The sequence below is a fragment of the Tachysurus vachellii genome, chromosome 4 (assembly GCF_030014155.1).
Source record: "Tachysurus vachellii isolate PV-2020 chromosome 4, HZAU_Pvac_v1, whole genome shotgun sequence".
NCBI classification, from domain to species: domain Eukaryota; kingdom Metazoa; phylum Chordata; class Actinopteri; order Siluriformes; family Bagridae; genus Tachysurus; species Tachysurus vachellii.
The window spans coordinates 24,331,897-24,354,248 of NC_083463.1; the positions used below are offsets into that span (position 1 = coordinate 24,331,897).

Genomic DNA, 22,352 nt, shown 5'->3' on the forward strand with positions numbered 1-22,352 from the left:
CAGGGAATATTTTATCAATTGACATTTTAACCACTTTTTGTGCGATTATGTGATTAGTTCATCACCTCTTTAGTGAAACAAGTCTGGTTTATTCTGTGGCCTCAGGTTAGGCCCACTGTCTCCCAAGCAAATACAGACAGACAGAGAGGGGGTGGTACTGGTAGATTGCTATGGGTAGAGTGTGTGACATAGATGAGAGTATCTATGAGAGTATCTACACTGACAGAGCGAGTAGCTATGTGGTTAAGGTGTTGATCGGAAGGTCATGGGTTCAAACCCCAGGCCCACCATGCTGCCACTGCTGGGCCCCTCAGTTGTATAAATTAACGTTTATAAATTTTAAGTCACTCTGAATGTCTGCTAAATGCCATAAATGTACAGATGTGTGTGAATATGACCATTAAATCCATGTGAAGTATACAATAGCTCTGGATTGTCTTCAGGGACAATAACCAGTTGAACTAGAAATACTTGCTGTACTAAAAGTATTTTTCAATTTAATGTACAATTCTGTTTTATTCATTGTCATAATGAACATCACTGGTGTCCAGTTACATGTGAAGGCCAGTTGGTTTCTTCATTAACGTGAAAAGTTCAGTGAGGTTCCAGTGTGTGTACAGTGGAAAGACCATCTGTCAACAAAGTGTTCCTTGTGGCCTGATACACACACAAATAGCTTGACATTCTCTCTTTCAACAAATAAAGGTGTTACACAATTCTTCACAGCAGCTTCAGATACATAGCTACGAAGCTTTTCCCAACTCAATCTTCTTCTGTATGGCTTTTGCTGAGTGGTATATTAAAGAATCGATGAGTCCAGCAACTACAAGAAGAGAAAAGGAATAATCTAACTTGCAGTTATGGCATAAATGTTGGGTACAAACAGTCATATCACGTACCTGTGAAAACACCACCTATAATAGCACACACTCCAGTTAGGAAGTGAGTGAATGACCTGGGAAGACAAACAACAGTTAATCAGAGTGCTCTTTTGTGAATGCTTATTAAATTACTTGTAATTTAATAAGCTATATAACAAGCTATATGAGCTTGTGTGTTCTGTGAAAACATACCGCTGTTTCTCTGTGAATTTGACCATCATGGGTGAGAGCTCATACAACACAAATACACCAGGCAAGCCCTGATCCCCAATTAGCCCATTGGCTATTTTTTCGTGTCTGGTCACTGAAAATTGGTTTGTTTTCACCACCTAAGTTAACAGAAACCATTTAGGCACAGAATCAATCCACTGTTTAGTACATACAATTTTCTGTTTGGCTGGACACAATCACTGACATATATAACACAATAATGCAGATATACAAGAGCTTCTTTTTCTTGTGATAGAATGTTCTTATAGCATACATCCTTAGTGTAGGGTGAAAGAGTGTAATTAAAAAAACAGCAAACAAGTCATTTCCAACTTCTTTTGCTTCCATTATTATATGCACAAACATGATTTTAGTTTTGAAATATCTTTTATTGCTTCTTATTTACAAGACAACCGCTCGATTTAATAGTTTTATTGACCGCATTACAGCTACAGTCTCCTGCATAGTAGGAATGTCGTATTTACGAGTTGAAAGCACATAAACGCCACACAAAGTCGGAATTACGAGTGCGAACTCTCTGTGATGTCGGAGTTTCCGAGTTGGTGCTTGTCAGTAAGAAAACAGTGTCTGTAGTTTGTGATAAGTCTTTAACTGGCTTTTTAATTGCCAATAAATCGATTGTTGTTCGTTTTGTAGAGCTAAATGTAAAAGCAAGTCGTAATTACGACTTCCCAAGATGACTTGAACGTACAGTGTAAGTTTCTCACTTTATCTCATGATTTAACTTCAATTTCCTTTTTCACTTGTAGGAAACTCACCTCTCCGTCTCCCTTTACATAAACTGTTGGGACTATTTTCACGAAGTACTGGTACATCATTGACGCTGGAAAATAAAGGAGGCTGTAATTAAAAAGAAAGAAAACAAACACACACACACACACACACACAACTGCAGTCCTAGGCTCCGCCTGTAGGGGGCGCCAACTGGTTCTTTTCTCCTCTTTGCTTCATTTCCTATTTCCGGTTACGTTCTAAATCGCCAACACGCAGATGCTACAATCTACGAGCCTCGAATCAAGTTTAAAACGATTCTGAGGGGGAACAAAATAATAACAACTCGGTCAGTTATTTGGGAAAGGTATAAACACTCTGGACTTTCTACATTCTGCAACGCCAAGGTCGTATTTTTTTAAAGGTTTCAAAGCAAGACCCAGGTGTCACATTAGCATCGCTGCACATTAGCTTAGCTGCTACCTAGTTACACTTAACTACCCGAATGCATGCGAGCACAACTGGATTAGCTGTTTAACTACAAAGCAGCTAGCTAACGGAAATACAAACAGTATCTAAACGTCGCTTATTGTGTCTTCGGCTAAAATTAAAGTACCTTTATTGATGTGTGTAGCTCGATATATACATGATATATACACCGTTATCAAGTGGTAATAACTAATTGTTGGGTTACTAGCTAGCAGCAGCTAAACGTGTGTGTTTTCTCCTTTAGATCTCCACAGAGTACAGATGCCTGTAGCTGTAGGACCGTATGGACAGACACAGCCGAACTGTTTCGACAGAGTCAAAATGGGCTTCATGATGGGTTTTGCAGTCGGAATGGCTGCTGGTGCCATGTTTGGAACTTTCTCCTGCCTCAGGTGAGCTCTCTACTTCACTACAGGCTATAAAATGATTCCCAGCTTCCTGAGGATGAAACAAAACCTGGTCTGTCTGGTACAGGGGTCCAATTGTATCACTCAATTTAGACAAGGAGCCTTATGTAAGGATTATAAGCCCAGTGTCCCTGACTTGCTGCAACTAGATAGAAGATAGATGTCATCGTTTTGTCCAATATGACACAGCATGTAGACTACTTTTTATGTTTCTATATTATTCATCTAATACTCCTGTTTCTACACAGAATTGGAATGAGAGGTCGAGAGCTGATGAGTGGAGTCGGAAAGACCATGATGCAAAGTGGGGGTACATTTGGGACCTTCATGGCCATTGGCATGGGTATTCGATGCTGACACTGCTGTTCACTTTACTTGACTCTGGATTCCTTTCATATATTCAGAATGCCACACGTCTGAGTTTCTGTATTTAAAATTGTAATTAAAAACACTTCTAAGATAAACAGGTGCAAGAACTTTGGAATTTGTCCTCTTGTGATTGCTATTGGAGAGATTTTAATGAAGGAGAGACGCAATCAGCAGTTTCTACTACCAGCATGGATATATCCATTGTACTACAAATTAAGATCAAAATTGCTCAATTCACAAATAGATGAAAGTGACAGGCTAATATTAATGTAAATGACAATATTTCTGGGATGAGACAACCAGTAGTTTGGATATAAAGTAAACTGTTTCTGAAGGTCAATTTAGTGCAGACCTCTGTTCAACTGGATTGCCAAACAAACAAAATGTCCATTTTCATTGGAATATTAGGCTCGCATTACTTCATTTTGAATTGCATGATAGAAAATAACATTCCAATTGAGATTTTGGTATTTAAATAAATAAATAAATAAATTGTGGCAAACTTGAGTTGACAGTTGTGTATTGATAAAGTACATATAGCTGTAGTGAAAGGTAACAACCTTAATTCTTTAAAGCTGGTATTATTAACAAGAGTTACATACCTTGTGTTGCTACAACATTAGTTTCATCTAGTGGGTTGACAATTCCAGGATAATCTTTTCCAAATGAAAGATGTTTAATCAAATGGGTCATGTTGATCTATGGATATTTAAGAAATGAAATTAACTTACACAAATGGAATAAATATTGATATATTTGACCTTGTAGAATAAATGAAACAAGAACCAGGGCTTACATTATCCAGTCCATAACTCTGCAAATCATGAACTGAGGAGGAAAAAAAAGTTTTGGCAAACATGTTATAAGCTGTTTGGTTGTGCAAAGTAACTCCTTGATTCTGATTAGTCAACAAAGTCACAATTCTGGAATGGAAGCAAAGCATAAAACAGTGAGAGACTTTTAAATACAATATATGTATGTATTAAGGGGACCATAAATCTGTGTAAGTAAAAGATTGACTTACTTTCCACAGCATGAACTGCAGAAAGAAGAGAAAGGAGTCATGGTAATACCTGGGCTCCATAAATCACTTTAACATTTTCTTTTATAATGGGCAATGAACAGCAATCATAAAGATCAAACTAAAAGGCAAAACTGTCCTGTTTTATGGAAGTATTTTCTGGACAAATGTATCAAGGCATCAGAAATGCAAATACAAAGGGAATTGCGAATCCTCCTGAATTTTGGAAAGATCCATACACTGCTTAGGAAGTGAAGTAACGCTTGTTTATTTTGATATGTCAGGGTCATAAGACATAGGAAACTCAATTGTAAATGAACTTTGCTTGTCCATTTGAAATTTGTTAGACATTGTACCTTTGTGTAAAAGAAAATGCAAATGATAACTCATTTAGCATTTTCACTTGAATGATGTCACAATTTGTGTTCACAAATAGAAGACAAATACTTTTAAAAATTGTCTGGAAAATATTTCCATACTGAAAATCTTTAAATCTTTATGTAACACCACCTCCTCAAAAAATAAATGAATAAATAAATTTTACTTCCACCACAAATCTGCAATAAACTGACAAAAATTTGATGTTATATATTAAAAAATTATAGTACACATTATATAGGTCTTTTCACCACTTTGGAAGTTTAAAGTGTGGTTGAAGGAAGGATCTGTTCATTATCCAAAACACACAAGCTCATCAGATTTAGTGCCATTCTGTCTGAGAAATGCAGCAAATCTCCTTCATCATGGAGCAAGACAATGAACCAAAAACCTGAAACGGTTTCAATGCAAAAGGAACATATCGTTGCTGTCAGGCGGAATCCTCGTATCTCCAAAACCGTTATTTTTCAGGAAATGAAAAAAACGCCGTACCTTATCTGCAGTGCACAGGGTTTAGTCCGCGTTGCAGTGGATTGTCTTGCGCTAAATTCCTGTCCTCAGATGAGCACCAGAACTGGCGGGGATCAAGATTTTTTTTTCTTTGAGCCCAGTGTTTTGAAGACATTTACCTCAGAAGACGTGTTGATTCGTTGCGACTCTTATTAAGGAGAAATATGCCATGAAGCTCTCCCGTGGACTGAGGAAGAGGTGGACAGTTGAAGTGTCCAATGGAGTTATGAGATTTGTGCTCAAGATATTTTCAAGACTTTAGATTGGTCAATAACTTGTAAAAATAACAGACCCGGGGACTGGGGGCTATTGGGGACTGACCAATAGCATCAATATGGGAAAAAATATGAAATTGACCAAATTTGGACATACGAGGTTTCTGCCCAACAGCGACGATATTTAAGGATATTTAACTTGATGGCTTGATGTAGTTGCTGTTAAGTCTCTCTGTTCCTATACATCTTCATTTAAAAATACTGGGTGGTTTGTTAACAAAGGTGCCATATTCTAAGCTGTTAAACATGTCTTAGAGGTAAAGATCAGAAAATAAAAACACATTCTTGGATGTGTTCATTCATTCTGTTAGCCTCCTAACACTAATACCTTCCATTGCCCACACCTGGGGTAATCTGGTCTTTCATTTTTCCTGACACCAGCATACAGATTCCTCATCCACAAAACCTGTGTGCACTATTAGGCTGCCCATAGCACAAAGGTGGATTTAGGGAGAAATACACAGGCAGTGTATTTTTCTACATCAACAGCTGGACAAAGTCACAATGGAGGAGAAGAACCAGAATATTTTTATATATTAAAAATGTTTTAAAAGCAAGAAAAGCTCTAATACCTTTAAATATGGCAACACTGCAACTAATCCTTTCTCACATCGAAGCCATTCCTCACTAGACTCACACAACTAACAGATCCACAGAGGATGGCATTTTCTTGTGCTTCATACTGTCCTGACTCACCTGGAGCAACAGTGCACATACAGTACATGAGGATGTTCTATGTGGAATAAATTTGCTGTCATTCCCAGCAAGTTCACCTTCAAACACCACAAATAATGCATTGGGTTATCACAATGCAACTGGATCCTGAACTCCTGTCAGATCATGCTCAGGCAGTGAGACAGGGCCCTATACTCCACTTTAACTCTGAGATTTGGCATACCTTAATGATGTGTGCTGAGCCCATCCTCTACTACCATTTCACACATGACTGTGTTCCTACATTTGCCACAAACACCATGATTTGATCTGTTTACAGATGACAAGAGTAACAAGTGCAAAAACTGGTGAGCTCGTGCTCAGCGAACAACCTGTCCCTCAAAGACAAAGAAACTAAGCAGCAAGGAAGGTCAGAGTCTTTATCAAATGCAACAGAGTGGACAGCATGGCCAGCTTCAGGTTCCCAGGGATTTAATGACGCAGGAGTTCACATGGCCAAATCACACCAATGTCTGTTTTCCTGAGGATGCTGCAGAAAGCTGGACTGCCCCAACAGCTGCTGGTGACTTTCTACTGATAGAAGAATCTAACATACAGCATTTGTGTGCACAGCAACTGATAGCAGGGAAAGCTATACAGCAGGATGTCTCCAGTGCACAGATCAGTGGGATACAGCTCTCAGCCCTGAAAGACATCTCCAGCTCACACAACTTGAGGAAAGATGCCAGAATCTGGGACACTGCCCACACCAGCATCTGTTTGACCTTGTTTCATCTAGATACAATACAAAGCCATATGCACCTGCAGAAATGCGATGGATATAAAAAGTCTACACACTCTTGGAATTTTAAAAACAAAGAAGAGTTATGTCAAAATGTTTTCACCCTCAATGTGAAACTATAAAAATTTAGTAAAAAGCAAAAGAAATTAAAAAATAAAGTTTTCACACCAGTGTTCAGAATAAACCAATCTCGTGTTCAAAATAAATGATCATACAGCTGTCATCAGTTCATTTAATCTGATCAAACAAATAAAGATTTATTTATTAAATTGTAGATCCATTAATGTTGCTACAGGAATATCTGGCATGTCCATGTTACTGCTCATTTGCACCCTAAACCTCTCATCGGGACAAGAAGGTTGCACTACAGAACACTGACAGCTGCTATAGTTAATAAACTTATTTCTCAGGGAATAATATATTTAGCCATAGTCTATATCCCAAACTGTACTGATTTTGTTGCTGTTTTGTACATGTGAGATGTTGCACCATTACTGACAACAGTATACTGACTAAGGATGTACTGTGCGTGTTTTAAATGTATAGTTTATTTTTTATTTCTTATATAGCATCTATAAAGGAAATTGTAAACCTAGTTTCACTGTACCTGTGCAATAACAATGAAGATATTCTATATATTCTTATATACATTGTACTGTCTCATGTTTATCATTTGACCTCAAACCCTAATGACTTCAGCGTATTAAAAAAAGTGTTTTGTGTACTCAGTTATAAACTGAGTTACTTTTCATAAAAGGTCTTCATACTAGAAATAAACTAAATCATGGTTCACTTGGATGAGGATGTGACCCCTGATGTGACAGCAAAGTTCAACTGTTTGTTGACACCTGTCAAAATGAGTTGAACTAAAAAAACAAAAACAGTTTGCTTGGTTCACGATGCAAGATAGGTGGGGAAAAAAAACAACAGAAGAAAAAAAAAAGATAATAATAAGAGCCAGTGGAAGAATTTACAAGCACATGCATTGTGACATCAAACAAAGAAGAGATGAATGATGAAGGATGCCCTACAAAATCTAACTTAATACTGTATTTTTTATCCTACTAATGAGCTGATGATTACATGCATACGTCACCTGTTATGTAGAACCTTACTTTATAAACTTAATTGCTACCAAAAAAACAATGAATTTGGGCTGATATGAAATTAAACTGGCATCAGTACTCACCATGAACATGAGACTGCTGAAAGCTCTTTCCAGGCGCAAAGTGGAAATTGCCAGCAACCTAAAGCAAGATATAAACTTTTATTTAAGGCAACCTCCAAGTAAGATAATGATTAGAAAAGGTGTGTCGTATAAGTATTCATTGCATGCCTGGAAAGGAATTATATGTCATGAATATACATTGCTTTCAGGGCATGGGTGCTACCTTATTGACCTCGAGGAATCCATAGACCTGGCAACCTTCATTCTTTTGCTCTTGCATTTTCTGACTGAAGCCCTCTCTCTTGCACTGCTCAATGGTGTCGGGTGTCTTAAAGGCCCAGCCACGTCGACGGTATGCCTCACGCACATCATCACACGTGTTACAGCACCTAAATATTAGTAAGTTAGCCGGTATAATTAGAGATCCTTTAATGTTATTACATTTTTGTTAGAATAAATATTAAAGTATTATCTTCCCATTGTGGAGAAATTTGAATTTGTGTGTTTGAATCCCAATGTTGGGAGCTAGGAAAGATGCACAAATGCACATGCACAAATAAATATGACCCTCCCCCAGAGGTTTTATGGGAGGTATATAGTCATCTTTTGCTATATTCAGCTAAAACTTGCAACTCAATACTAAGAAAAGTGAAATATGCAGACCTGATCAGATCACTCCTAAATGTGCTTCTTGGACATTCCAAAACCATAGGCAATCAAGTAAAGACCCAGATCATTATCACTCTTGAATCAGAATTTATTGCTGCCACTATTTTTTGTTTTTCTGCCACATACTGTTTTCCGGTAGGTTGCGTTCTTTGGGCAGATGCTAAATCCAGTTTCATCAGACTGACAGATGCCAGAACACATTTCCACTGCTCCAGAGACCAGTGTTGGCATGCTTTACGACATTCCAGCTGGTGCTTGGCATTGTGATCTTAAGCTTGTGTGCAGCTGCTTGGCTTTGAAACCCAGTTCATGAAGTGTGACTAGTGCAAAAGATGATACCACCAAAACCTAAATATATACACTCTTTAATGCTAAATGTTCCAAAACCCCAAAATAAATATACCCATGATTTCTATTTCCCCTAAGTCACAAAAATATTACTGTAATCTTTAATAGCCTGAAACCCAAATATAAATATCACTTTGCCTGATAATTGCACCAAAACCCAAAATCAAATACGCACCATAACCACCGATTGCCATGAACAGAAATATAAATACCACTTTGCTAGTTGCCCTGAAACTCAAAAAAGGCACTACTGAGAAACTAAACTTTGTTTTTAGCCTTTGTTCTTTTCAACATGATCTGATCTCTTATCATTTGAAAGTACTGTATTTGATCTTTTGAAGCACTGTATTTCTTTCAATAAATGCAAATCTAGTTTAGTATTTTGCAATTAGCCTGCCAACAGCCATAAAGAATAAATAAATCTATTGTCAAATTTCCAATCCAATCCAATCAACTAAGTAATCAATATACAGAGAACGTGCCCCAGCTCAGAAAGAGGAAAAAACCTTACTTCAAAGTTTCTGTCTCTGCTCCATAGCAGCTCTCACAGCGATCTGGATCCAGCGTACTAGGATCAAAAATCTCACCCTCTTCTTTGCCCAAATCTAGGGAGAGAGTATCATTCTGTTTGCAAATGAGCCATGTTTAACCATTTCACTTTTATTTAAGTATATCAGTTATGTCCATTAGTCAAATGGATTATACCAACCATGTTTCTCTGCTTCAGCAGTGACGGATTTGCCATCCTTATCCAGTCTCTTCTTGAAGAGGTTGTGCTCCACATCCAGCTGCTGCTCTCCTGCTACATCCATGGCATCAATGCTCAGATCTGTTGCATATGAATATAAAAAGCACTTATAAAATGAAAAACCATATCAAGGGTGACATGGTTATTAATGAAAATGTGGAAAAGACATTTACTCACAAGCACATGGCATATGAGGAAATATGAAATCAATGTTAATCTTTAGCTTGTCTCCTCTTGAGGTATCCACAAAGAGTTCAGGGTGGACCTGTAATGAAAGGTTTTGCCCAACAAATCTTTCCTTTAGGTTATATTTAGCTGTCAAAATAACAGTGTATGTTAGTGTAAAGTGTTACCAATTACGCGAGAAATCTTTTCCTTGCTAATCAAAATCAAAAAAGTTGCTTTGCACACAATGAATTATGTGCAGGATACAAATTGCAAACACTCTGGTCTGCTTTGGTCTCCCTCACATACACACACACACACACACACACACACTGTCCTGAAACTGCTGTAATCCTGCTACTCAATAAATCAGAATCATGCACCTGTCTATATGTCTAATTTTGCAGTGAGGACTGGAACGTGTTACCCAGGTAGATGCATGCAAAAAGTACAGTTTGGTGCCTTTATATCTGAGAAGGTACAACTAAAATTCTGTCCAGCACTATACATACTGTCCTGAATCCTTGTATCTCTCATGGTGTTCCACATGCATCCACTTATATCTGTGGGACGATTTTACAAATAGAAAAAAATTCAAACATTAAAACGTTGCTCACTTGCCCTCTCTCTGACATGCCACCTAACTGCTCTTACGAAGATGCTTGCACACGGTCCACAAATGCAGCTGCAAATCTGTTGACTGGTACTAAAAAATATGATCACGTTATCATGGTCCTGTCCTCTCTTTACTGAGTCCCGATCCATTTTAGAATTCAGTTTAAAATCCTGCTGACTGTTTTAAAGGCTCTCATCTTATATTACAGACCTTCACTGTTTGCATCAAGCTTCTAAGTCAGTCAGATGATCTAACTTAGATCTGCCAATAAAGTTCTCCCACTTGTCACACCTCAAACTAAAAGGTGACAGAGACTCCACCCCTGTGGAACCAGTTGCTTCAGTTCTCTGTTCCATTTTTTTCCCTGTTTAAAAATTCTAAATTAAAGTAAGATTTAGATTAAAAATGTAGACATGTTTTAAAACACACACTTCATCTAGCAGTTTTTTTATACTCACCTCTTTGGTAAGATAATACTGCAACTCTGAGACAAACAGGATCAGCATAATAAGCCCACTGATGATTGTTACTGTCAAATGTCAAACAAACAAACAAACAAAATAAATAAACAAACCAACAGGTATTTAAAACGCTGACGTTCCTTTGACGTTTTATGCTAATTGTAAACAAGTTTCAATTTTTCTCCTTGACGTTTGTAATGCAACGAACTGCCGAAAGGACAAATGTATATCGAGTTTTCACTACAGTTTTGACGATCTAGTGCTGTATTGTGTACACTTGTACTAGATAACATACAGAAACTATCAGTACACTTAGCTTGCTACAGACTAGCAATTTGGTGCAGATTACACTGTCTAAAGCCTATAGGGTTTTTATTTATGCAGATTTAACCAAACCCACCTGTTGCCCCGCCACACGTTTTGATTCTAAAATCTTCTAGAGTCTTTGGATAGGCATCAAATTGTTTAAGTTTATTAAATGCATCCATCTTCCTTTCCTACTGCAGTGACGTTTCCGCCTTTTCGGGTTCCACTGGTTCTCTTCCGGTGTTACACCGAATTCTGTGTCTCACCGAATCGGGTGCCTGCAGGTGGCGCTGTTTTTTCATTGGAATTCATCGCCATTGTGTGTGTGTGAGAGAGAGAGAGAGAGAGAGAGAGAGAGAGAGAGTGTGTACAGTAAGTGTGTGTGTGTGTGTGAGAGAGAGAGAGACAGATGGAAGGAGAGAGAAAGAGGGAAGGAGAGAGTGAGAGTGTGTGAGAGAGAGAGAGTGAGAGAGAGACAGAGTGTGTGTGTGTGTGTGAGAAAGAGAGAGACAGAGAGAAGGAGAGAGAGACAAAGGAAAGAAGAGAGAGAGTGTGTGTGTGAGAGAGAGAGACAGAGAGAAGGAGAGAGAGAAAGAAGAGAGAGTGTGTGTGTGAGAGAGAGAAGGAGGGAGAGAGTGAGTGTGAGAGAGAGAGAGAGTGAGAGAGAGACAGATAGAAGGAGAGAGAAAGAGAGAGAGACAAAGGAAAGAAGAGAGAATGTGTGTATGTGAGAGAGAGAGGGAGACAGAGTGAGTGTGTGAGAGAGAGAGAGAGACAAAGGAAAGAAGAGAGAGAGAGTGTGTGTGTGTGTGTGTGTGTGTGAGAGAGAGAGAGAGACAGTGTGTGTGTGTGAGAGAGAGAGAGTGTGTGTGTGTGAGAGAGAGAGAGGGAGGTTATACGCCATACATATAACTCCATACATATAACTCCATATTACTTCATATTACTTCATATAACTCCAAATAACTCCATACATATAACTCCATATAACTCTATACATATTACTCTATACATATTACTCTATACATATTACTCTATACATATTACTCTACACCGAGACGTTGTGAGAAAAAGTTAAAGGCATATCAGTAGGTGGCGGAAATGCTACTAGTGGGTTGTCATATGAGAAGAAGAAGAGGAAGAAGAAGAATAGGAGGAGGAGGAAGAAGCAGCAGCAGCCGGCGGAAGTCTATCCGAAACGGAAGAATATGGCGGCGCTCAGATTGGTCGTGTCCCGGTGCGGTAGGACCTTCTTACATGCACCAAAAACGGAGCACGTACCTCGGGTACGTTAGATATATATATGTATATGTTTATATTTAATATAAACATAATTATATATGTATACATACATATATACATATTAACCTAAGTACATTAATTGTGTTATTTGTCTTTGAGCAGCTAGAATCTAAAGGCTGTGTTCCTCTGAGACTGAGCTAAAGGTCACAGTGGCACTTGTATAAGGGCGTTTCTTCAGTGTGCTAAATCTGATCTGATCTAATCCCAAAGGTTACAAAATTATTGATAGCTCGAGTTTTGGATTCAATGGGAATCTTTTATCACTGACCTAAACTGGATGATCTGGTGGTCTAAAGCCTTGTATTGTTCTATTGCAGTAGATCAGTTACCTGAATGACTTCTTACTACATTTATTACCTAAATGATCTTTAAGTCCTTTATAGTACTGTGATTATTTTTCAGATTATTTTTTTATTTGCTCAACATCAAATATTAGAGCTGACACCATTTGTACTCTTGAGTTTATCTGTAAAGGAGACTTTTTTTAATTTGGCTTTTGATGGATTGAGTTTCTCCCACCTCTTTAAACATCATGACATTTTTGAGTTTTGAATGCAAGCTTTAGGTATTAATTGATATTTTAAAAAAGCACCAAGCTTCAATCTCCAGCACTTATTTACTAGCACATTTTCAAAATAAGTTTTGACATTCCTATTGATGGCAACCGACGACAAAGCCAGTCATCATCATCGTTGTCATCGTTGTCGTTGTCGTCATCTCGCAGCTTTTGGCCAAAGAAACGGAACGATTGATCAGATGAAGTACAAGTTTAATGTCATCATACTAATCTATTCTAGGGAAGGTACAGCAATCTCTGATATGTCTTGCATTAGAAAAAAAAAAGCACAAAACATTCCCCATGTTCTCACTAATTTGGACACCTGCCGGTTCTCTCCCTACAGACTTACTACCAACTGGGCAGGTTGACAGTCCAGGTCTTTCATACAAGACACATGAATCAAGCCAACCACATCTTTTCAAATTGCTACTATTTTTTGTTTGGCCCCACAAATTTAGAATGACCCCACAAATCATGTATAACAAATTGCAAATTGCAGAAAAATAATGAATTAAATACTGTAAATGCGGTAATTATTGAGGAGAAACACCTCAGAATAAAAAAATCATTCATTATGAATGACATTGTGCCAAGGTTTTGAAACACTTTGACAGCTGATTTACATGTTACCATATGTATTAAAACACTACATATAAACATCTGTTTTAATAATTTTAATAATAAGTGTGTTAAAATTGCATCGTCTGATAGCAGTAATGTTGTCAAATTTATGCACGTTTTATGCTACAGGGTATAAATTATATGTTCTGAGGACAGAATGGTGTAAATATTTGTTACCAGGAATGTGATTGTGTAAATATCAGTTCACCTACAAAGTCCCAACTGTTAGTTTACATCATTTTTAACAGTATATTGAACTACTTTTTACATATAAACCCACTAGAATTAATTCCAGTTTTATTTTTAATATTTAAGTGCTTTATAGACCTTTTAGTATGCAGTTTGTATGAATACAAACGGTTACAGAATTACAGAATTATTTTTAATCAATATGTTTAAAATAGCCTGCAGATATCCAAGCTAGATTGATTCGACATCAGCCGAATGACTCGGAAACTGTGTTAATCCAAACTCCAGCTCCCACTTATTGCCAAAGTATTTACAACTCTCGAACACCTCGAAACACTAGCATGTCAAATGCTTGAGAGCTATATATATAAAAAAAAGAAACTAAGTGAAAAGAAAAGATTACAGGCATGACATGGCTGTAACATGTTTTTGAGTCCAAAGGACCGTGTTTCTTTGCCAGAAATTAATTTGCTAGGAATTAGTAAATGATTATCAATAAAGAATTTATTGATTAATTTATCCACTTACTTACTAACCAATAAAAAAAATACCACTTATGTACAGACCACTGCATATCAGAAATCTAATGCTATCTTGCATGATGCTGCATTTTATCCATAGCTATATAAAGATAGTCTTCTGCTAGATAACTGCTATCTGATAGCTTTCCATTCATCTTTAAATCGACAGTGAATTAAAGCTAATCAAAACAATCTGCTACTTCTTATTATTCATTGGTTATAACCACCTTAACTGAAGTGCACTTGTTTTGCTTGCATATGTTTCAGATGAATGATCCTGATCTTTGTTATGTGTCTTCTAGCTCAACATGTCCTTTTCCAGTTTGCCAAAGGGGAGAAAGCTGGCCCTGACCACCCTGGGAGTGTTAACTACAGGAGGGGCAGGACTGGCTCTGGTGCTCCATCAGTCCGTTAGTGCTTCAGAATTGGAGCTGCATCCTCCCAGTTATCCCTGGAGCCATAATGGTTTAGTGTCCGCTCTCGACCACAGCAGGTATTAAATGTCCTAGAATAAACAAGACGTGTTCTTAGATTTTTATATCTGCTTAGATTTTGATCTCACGTTATGGTTAGCTTAAAAATCATAACTAAAAACGATTTATTATAAAACTTTTTTTTGGTTTTTAGTGTTTCCAAAAATGGAATGCAGGGATACTGGTGGTATTTTGAAAATCTAATAGAAGTTGAGTATTGCATTAGAATTTTTTGGAAGTTCCGTACGCTTTAAATTCGATTTTATTAAACTATATTCAGAAGGATTTGTAAGACAGTCGCTCAGACACTTTGTCATTTGGTTTGGTAGCTCATATGATTTGAAGTATTCATATAAAAAGACATTTTTCAAACAGATTACAGAGTTCTTTTGAAACATGCATAAATCAGCAAATCCAAATCAGATCATTTAGTTTAGCTCACAATTTTATGTCTTTGTAGCATCCGTCGTGGGTATCAAGTTTACAAACAGGTGTGTTCGGCGTGCCACAGTATGGAATATCTGGCCTTCCGTAACTTGGTGGGAGTTTCACACACAGAGGAGGAGGCAAAAGCATTAGCTGAGGAGGTAACAATCTTCATTGTTGGTGAATGTCTGCTAAGTACATTTTTTATATGTATTTATGCGAATTAACATTAGTGAAGGGTTGGTTTGGTTGAAAATATTGATTTGGATTTACTGTATTTGTCATTGAAATTATTCAGCATCATTAGCAATAATATACAAACTCAATTTCCCGAAAAGTTTGGACACCTTTTTAAAAATGCAGTAAAAACTATAGTTTTGAACCTTTAGTTTAACAGACAAAATGAGAAAACAAAATAAGACTGAAAAGGTAACACTGTCCTGAAGGTTGCACAGTTTGGGGAAGGTCAACCTGTGGGTGCAGTAGTGCAGTAGTCCTGCTTTAGTAGTAGTCCTGCTTGTCTTTGACTAACTTTGTCCTGGTTCAGCTCATGGCCAAAAAACAAAGTATGATATCTATTAATGACATAAAGAGTAATCAGATTTATAGTTAATTTGAAAAGCTTAGCCCTGCCACACAATTCAGTGAACAACAGAGCACAGACCATTTGCCGTCTACAAGCCACATAATCTAAACATATTGACCTGCTAGGGAGACAAAAAAAAATCACTTGTGCTATTTATATGTGGATGTAAACTTTTCTCAGTTTTTTTTTTTTCTAAAGTAAGATGAATGCAAACATTTGTCCTTATTAGCATAACTGCTAAGTTATTGTGTTTGCTCATTTTGTAAAACTTTGTACATCGTAGCCAAGAGCCTTCTCTTATCCAGGTTGTTTTTTTGCAAACATCATACAATGTTAACATCATGGTATGAATAATTTGCAGATTGAAGTTCTGGATGGACCTGATGAGGCAGGAGAAATGTTCACTCGGCCTGGCAAACTTTCTGATTACTTCCCGAAACCATATTCCAGTCCTGAAGCTGCTCGTGCTGCCAACAACGGAGCTCTGCCCCCTGACCTCAGCTATATCGTCAATGCCAGGTAACACACAGTGTGGACATGCAGGAAGCTGGAATATGGCTTTCTTAGAACATTGCAGTGGTCTTAACTGACAAATACAGCCTAAATTGCATGCATGTGTACAGTACATTAGACACGATCAAAACACTACAAGGTCACTGCAGTTTAAGTCGTATTTGAACCAGGAAGGCTCATTAGGTTCTACAGTCTTCTTGCATAGATAAAATATCCTACATTTCTGACTTTTTAATAAAAAATAAAATTAATTCCAAAAAATTACTTTAGTTTAAATTTGAATAAGGAATGAATTAATAAATTTTCTTACTGCAATAGAGTCGAGAAAGGGAACTAATAATCTAAGTTTAAAATGACTTTCACGAATCTTTATTAAATTTGACACTTTTTCTTTTTTTTTTTACATGATTTCGTGCTACAGGGGACTCCTTGCTCCTTCATCCGTCTTCATACTTGCACATGGTCAAATCAAAAGCATCAGTTACATTTTTGGGAAGCAAATTACCTTAGACATGGTCCACATTATTTTATGTTTCCTTTAATATATCATTATATATTCTGTAATTTATGTAATATTTTCCTTTAATAACTTTTTCTGACCAATGCTTGTTCTATACTAGATATACAAACTCTATACACCACAGTTAAAATATTAGGTTTTGTGATTTAAAAACAATTAATGCAATGTACCGTTGGATTTTCCTTTAATTTGGTCGCTGCATGGCTCGCCAAAGTACTAGAATGCTTCTCTCTCTCTCACTGTTTTTCTACCGCTTATCCGAACTACCTTGGGTCTCAGGCGACATCGGGCATCAAGTCAGGATAAACCCTGGACAGAGTGCCAACGCATCGCAGGGCACACACACACTCTCATTCACTCATGCAATCACACACTAGGGACAGTTTTCCAGAGATGCCAATCAACCTACCATGCATGTCTTTGGACCGGGGAGGAAACCGGAGTACCCGGAGGAAACCCCCGAGGCACGGGGAGAACATGCAAACTCCACACACACAAGGCGGAGGCGGGAATCGAACCCCCAACCCTGGAGGTGTGAGGCGAACGTGCTAACCACTAAGCCACCGTGCCCCCCTAGAATGCTTCTAATATGTTTAAAAAAAAAAAAAAAAAAAAAAAAAGGGTAGCTGGACCAAGTTCATGGGAAAAGTGTTTATTGAAGATGCTCGTGTAGCATAGCTGTCTCCTGGAACTTAACCAGGTACTGTCTGTGTGACCAGACTTTATACCTGGTAACAAATGGTCTTCAAACAATATACGGATACATTTAGGACCCCCTACTGGAGAATCTGGAGCCATTATGTTAACTAAAGGTGGGGCTCAGGCACAATCAGCTGTATGGTTTGCCCTTTATAGTTAGTTATATATTAATTACATGAACATCAGACATTGATGAATGACAGGCGTTGATTATACATGAAAGAACTAGACAGAAAATCCTTCAATAAATAATATCAGACCTTTTAAATGTTTTAGAAAAAAGAAAACCTGTATGCACACATTTATATATGGTTAGTCTAATCTCTTTGAACCATTTCATTTGACTAACCATTTAAAATGAAATCTCCCTCTTTGTTGGTCTCTCTGTTTTGTCTCTCACACAGGCATGGAGGTGAAGACTACATTTTCTCTCTACTAACTGGTTACTGTGACCCACCAGCAGGTGTGTCTATAAGAGAGGGCCTTTACTACAACCCCTTCTTCCCAGGCCAGGCAATTGGAATGGCGCCACCTATTTATAACGAGGTGCTTGAATATGATGATGGTGAGTCATGATGAAAGCTTCCCAAAAGTGTCACTCAAGTATCTCTTTGTCTCCGAATTTACACGTAATTATTTAATCTACACTCCTAATTTTATTGACTTTTGTATTATGAAACTATCAACTATAATATTACTATTTTTTCAATGGCAAATTGTGTTTATATGTAAGTCAAAGGCTATCTTGACCATCTTCCAGCTTAATAAGGATCTTTAGATTTCATTATTAGTGTGGTTATTTTTATTTATTTCTGTTTTCTTGGTTAGTTTAAGAGGAAAACCTTTTGTCAAAGAATTTTTTATCAGAATGTTTATTATCCCAAATGAACTCCTGATTAAACAGACATATGCAGTTTGCCAGGTGTTGGTAGATTGACATTTCTTCTATCCATGTAAACAAACACATGTTACAATCTTGTCTGAAACTTACATGCTACATTAGAAAAATACACAGGTGAACGTGTGATTGGTCAGATGGTGTAGATTCTCTGCAAAAACAGCTCTAACTGTAGTTCTGGCTGCGAGGTTTATATTTAATTTACTTATTATAATAATCAATCAGTTCATTATCTAGTGCAGTTAAACCTCTCTGTGAAAACATAATCAATGCAGTATATTTGGACAGACTTTCAAGTTTAAAGGATATTTGGACAGACTTTTAAACAGACAAAAGTAAAGCTAGATTGGGAGCAGAAAGGGTTTAAGGGCTTGAACTCTCAACCTTCCATCAGAAGCCTAAAGCCTTATAGAGCCACCAAACCTTTGCATTAGCTGCTGTTTCTAACTGCTTTTATATATCATTGCCCCAGCAATACAGCATTAGTGACAGCTGTGTGTAAGCCTTTGTAGTTATGTAGGGAGATGCACAGTAAGGCCTGCATTTGCTTCAATTTATGTTCAGTTTTCACAACATTTGCTTTGTTACACAATTGTGCAAATTGCAGATGATTTATATATTAGAGCCATAATGACATGGCACATTGAGTTTGAAAATTACATTCTAGAGCCTGCATAATATAGTTTGGTATTCATCATGAAATACTGCTTATATTACATCTAGTACTTAAACTTACATTTCATGAGATAATAGCATACTGTGCTCCGTAGAAGCCATGCATAGGAATTTTTAGATCACAAGTAGATGTTCAAGTAGTTGTGGTAGGGGGAAAGGGACGGCATAGGATGAAAATCCATATGAGAAAAGATCTTTAAGAAAAAAAAAAAATACTGCTGTATTGGCAACTGCTGTGACATTTTGGTATTAACGTGCTCTCTAATTGGAAAGTTTGGGTCACAGAGAAATGAGTTCCTGAGTTGTATTTACAACATTGTGCTGACTTAGACATATGATCCAGACTTTAGCTGTGGCATGCTCGGTAGAATGAAGCCTTATGTCAGTGGTTCTGGCTGGAGGTGGTGGTGTAATGGTGGGGGGAATGATTTCTTGAAACATTTGTATTCACATACAATAAAAAAAAAAAAGAGTACACACAGAATTTGCCAATTATTGTGAATGAAAAGACCTAGAGTTTCAGAATTTCTCACACAATATGATCTCTTGTTTCATAGGAACATTAGCCACAATGAGTCAGGTGGCTAAAGATGTGTGTACTTTCCTGAGATGGGCTGCTGAGCCGGAGCATGACCAGCGCAAACGCATGGGACTAAAGGTTGAATTCTGCATTACAATTTCCACAGTTCTGCTGTTCATCTTTTGTACTGTTCTTGATACAAACAGATACATAAGCTTTATGTTTATGTATTTTTTTTGGTTGGTTATTGGGTGTGATTTGAATTATGGCTTGAATGGTAGGAATAATGAATGGTATGATAACCACATAAGCTAATGTTCTGTTTTCTTGTACATCACTGTATCTGATTTAATCATGCATGGTAAGCGTATTGTACGAGAAGTGCAAAACACATTAACAAATCCCAAAACACATTAACAAATCCCAAAACAAATTAACAAATCCCAAAACATTTGTTTTGGGATTTGTTAATTTGTTTTGGGATTTGTTCATTTGTTTTGCACTTCCCGGCCACCGTAGTATTGCTCTTGCCATTAAGTGAATTTTACAGCACAGAGAGCATATGTTGGGTGTTGCATTCTGCATAAAGAATTTATATCCTTTAATTGTATGCCTAGATTACTCACAAGCATTTTTGCTCATCTCTCTTAGGTACAGCTATATAGAAAATATGTTTGTTCACTTATCCATAACAAATAAGGAAAAAGTGGTTTCTCTTAATTGCATAACTTTGCTGATAGCATTGTGGATTATATGGTCACTTGTGTGTTGTGTCTGGTGTGGATTTTGTGTAATGCTTCTTTTTTTTCCCCCCATTCTCCTTCTAGTTACTAATGGGTTCAGCTATCCTTATTCCGCTTGTCTACTACTTGAAGAGACATAAATGGTCTGTGCTGAAGAGCAGAAAGATCGCCTACAGGCCTCCCAAATAAAGCTGGTCAGAGGGTCCAGCTTCTGTCACAGTTGATAAATCCAGATTCACATTTGTCAGACTTTTCAACATGCACTGGTTTGTCATGAAGAGTTCCACATTGCCTGCTGACCTGAGAAATGGCCACCAACTACAACTGCATTTTGTTTTACTGTATAAATATAAATTATCTAATCAAAACATTTCTGTTTTTGATTTTTTTTCTCTCTGTCTTATTTATACTTTACATTAGAGTCATATCTCTACCCACAGCTTAAAAAAACATTAAGACTCCAGTCCACTACCTATTCTGTATAGGCAATGATAGTGGGAGTATCAATCATTACATTTACCAATCAAATTAGAAAAAATACAAACCACACTAAATGTCTTAAAAATTTCAATGTTAATATGTTGAGAGATGTGTGATATACAATAAGAAACAATGAGTATTTAGTATATTCGGATATATGATTTTTGTTTAATCAGCTACAGGAGGTGAGTGACTGGGGCTAAAAGCTCCAGATGAAGAAATAAGAACTAGGGCATTTAAATGTACCCCTCAGGTCTGGAGAGCAAAAGAAATACAGTAGGAATGGCATGTTTGTGGATTACTTCAGGAAGCAGCTGTGCATTTACAGCTTGAAGGATGGGGAAGAGTGTCATTATTATTGTCCTACAGTTGCATAAATGCTGCATATTGTAATGAGGCAAGCTTGATCTAACTTTATCAGAATAATCTAATGCTGTTGCAGAAAAACAAACTCCAAATGTGGTTCATTATGACCTAAAAACAGTGGTCTAACTGGGCATAATATGACCTACTACTACTATTAAGTTACAAAAAGGGTCAGAAATTTTGAACTAAAATGTAAATGCTTCTTTGAAGTGTCATGTAAAATTTTTGCATAGAATGTTCACAAATAAACCTTAATCAGAGAGCCATCAAGATACAGTATCATTTCATGCCAGTTTACCACAGAGCTGTATGTACCTAGCCTTAAGATACATAGAGGAAATCTATTTAACAAAATGCACAAAATTAACTTGTAATTAATTAAGTCCTGCCCTGCGATGGGTTGGCACTCCGTCCAGGGTGTATCCTGCCTTGATGCCCGATGACGCCTGAGATAGGCACAGGCTCCCCGTGACCCGAATTAGTTCGGATAAGCGGTAGAAAATGAGTGAGTGAGAGAGTAATTAAGTCCTGAACATTGACAAGAACATTATAGAGTTGCTGGGAGCTTTTGTAGGATAGAGACTTTTGCCTTTGCAGTGGTTCCTGAAAATGGAAAAAGTAGTGGGCTTACAAGAGAGCCTTGTGGAACAAGCAGTTAATAACTAGCATTGAGAGAGGATATGGACCAGAAAAGAGCTGTTCTCCCAACCCTAATAATATGTTCATGTCTATCAAGAAGAATGAAATGTATGCAATAATGTATGAGATGAAGAATTGTAGTCCTGATTTGAGTAGTAGGATAAGTACAACCAAATGTTTTAGCAAAGTCTGTTGTCTCAGTTTTTATTATGAAAAAAACTATGATTTTTTACATAAACTATAATTATGCATATACTCCAGAATGTTATGAAGTGTGACCAGATGAATTGCAATTAATTGCTATACTCTTTGCCATGAAAATTAACTTAATACCCAAAACATTTCCAAAACATTACAAAACAGCCCTAACAAAAAAGGACCAGCTGACATCAGTGATTCACCCGTTAACACAG

The 22,352-nt window shown here is 37.2% G+C and overlaps 3 protein-coding genes across 7 annotated transcripts; 2 read left to right on the forward strand and 1 right to left on the reverse strand.

The window, feature by feature from the left end:
* Positions 1-475: 475 nt before the first annotated feature.
* On the reverse strand, positions 476-11,469 carry ergic3 (ERGIC and golgi 3). Of its 2 annotated transcripts, XM_060868460.1 has the most exons (14): positions 11,304-11,469; positions 10,901-10,971; positions 9,839-9,926; positions 9,623-9,742; positions 9,425-9,518; positions 8,120-8,285; positions 7,918-7,975; positions 4,113-4,127; positions 3,885-3,916; positions 3,691-3,787; positions 1,871-1,935; positions 1,074-1,210; positions 900-955; positions 476-823 (listed from the first exon to the last, which is right to left on the reverse strand). In XM_060868460.1, the coding sequence occupies exons 1-14, from the start codon at positions 11,389-11,391 to the stop codon at positions 744-746; spliced, it is 1,167 nt and encodes a 388-aa protein (XP_060724443.1). In that variant the 5' UTR covers positions 11,392-11,469; the 3' UTR covers positions 476-743. The 2 variants fall into 2 exon arrangements, with proteins under 2 accessions (XP_060724443.1, XP_060724444.1); XM_060868461.1 differs by lacking the exon at positions 4,113-4,127 and having other exon boundaries at positions 11,304-11,468.
* romo1 (reactive oxygen species modulator 1) lies at positions 2,044-3,173 on the forward strand. 3 transcript variants are annotated; one of them, XM_060868462.1, is made up of 3 exons: positions 2,044-2,190; positions 2,557-2,704; positions 2,968-3,173. In XM_060868462.1, exons 2-3 carry the CDS (start codon positions 2,574-2,576, stop codon positions 3,074-3,076), a joined length of 240 nt encoding a protein of 79 aa, XP_060724445.1. In that variant the 5' UTR covers positions 2,044-2,190; positions 2,557-2,573; the 3' UTR covers positions 3,077-3,173. The 3 variants fall into 3 exon arrangements, with proteins under 3 accessions (XP_060724445.1, XP_060724447.1, XP_060724446.1); XM_060868464.1 differs by having other exon boundaries at positions 2,054-2,172; XM_060868463.1 differs by having other exon boundaries at positions 2,074-2,230.
* An 826-nt stretch (positions 11,470-12,295) lies between the features above and the next one.
* LOC132844719 (cytochrome c1, heme protein, mitochondrial) lies at positions 12,296-20,822 on the forward strand. Of its 2 annotated transcripts, XM_060868465.1 has the most exons (7): positions 12,338-12,495; positions 14,704-14,894; positions 15,335-15,461; positions 16,248-16,405; positions 18,023-18,183; positions 19,749-19,849; positions 20,539-20,822. In XM_060868465.1, the coding sequence occupies exons 1-7, from the start codon at positions 12,418-12,420 to the stop codon at positions 20,641-20,643; spliced, it is 921 nt and encodes a 306-aa protein (XP_060724448.1). In that variant the 5' UTR covers positions 12,338-12,417; the 3' UTR covers positions 20,644-20,822. The 2 variants fall into 2 exon arrangements, with proteins under 2 accessions (XP_060724449.1, XP_060724448.1); XM_060868466.1 differs by lacking the exon at positions 14,704-14,894 and having other exon boundaries at positions 12,296-12,495.
* The last annotated feature ends 1,530 nt before the right edge of the window (positions 20,823-22,352 follow it).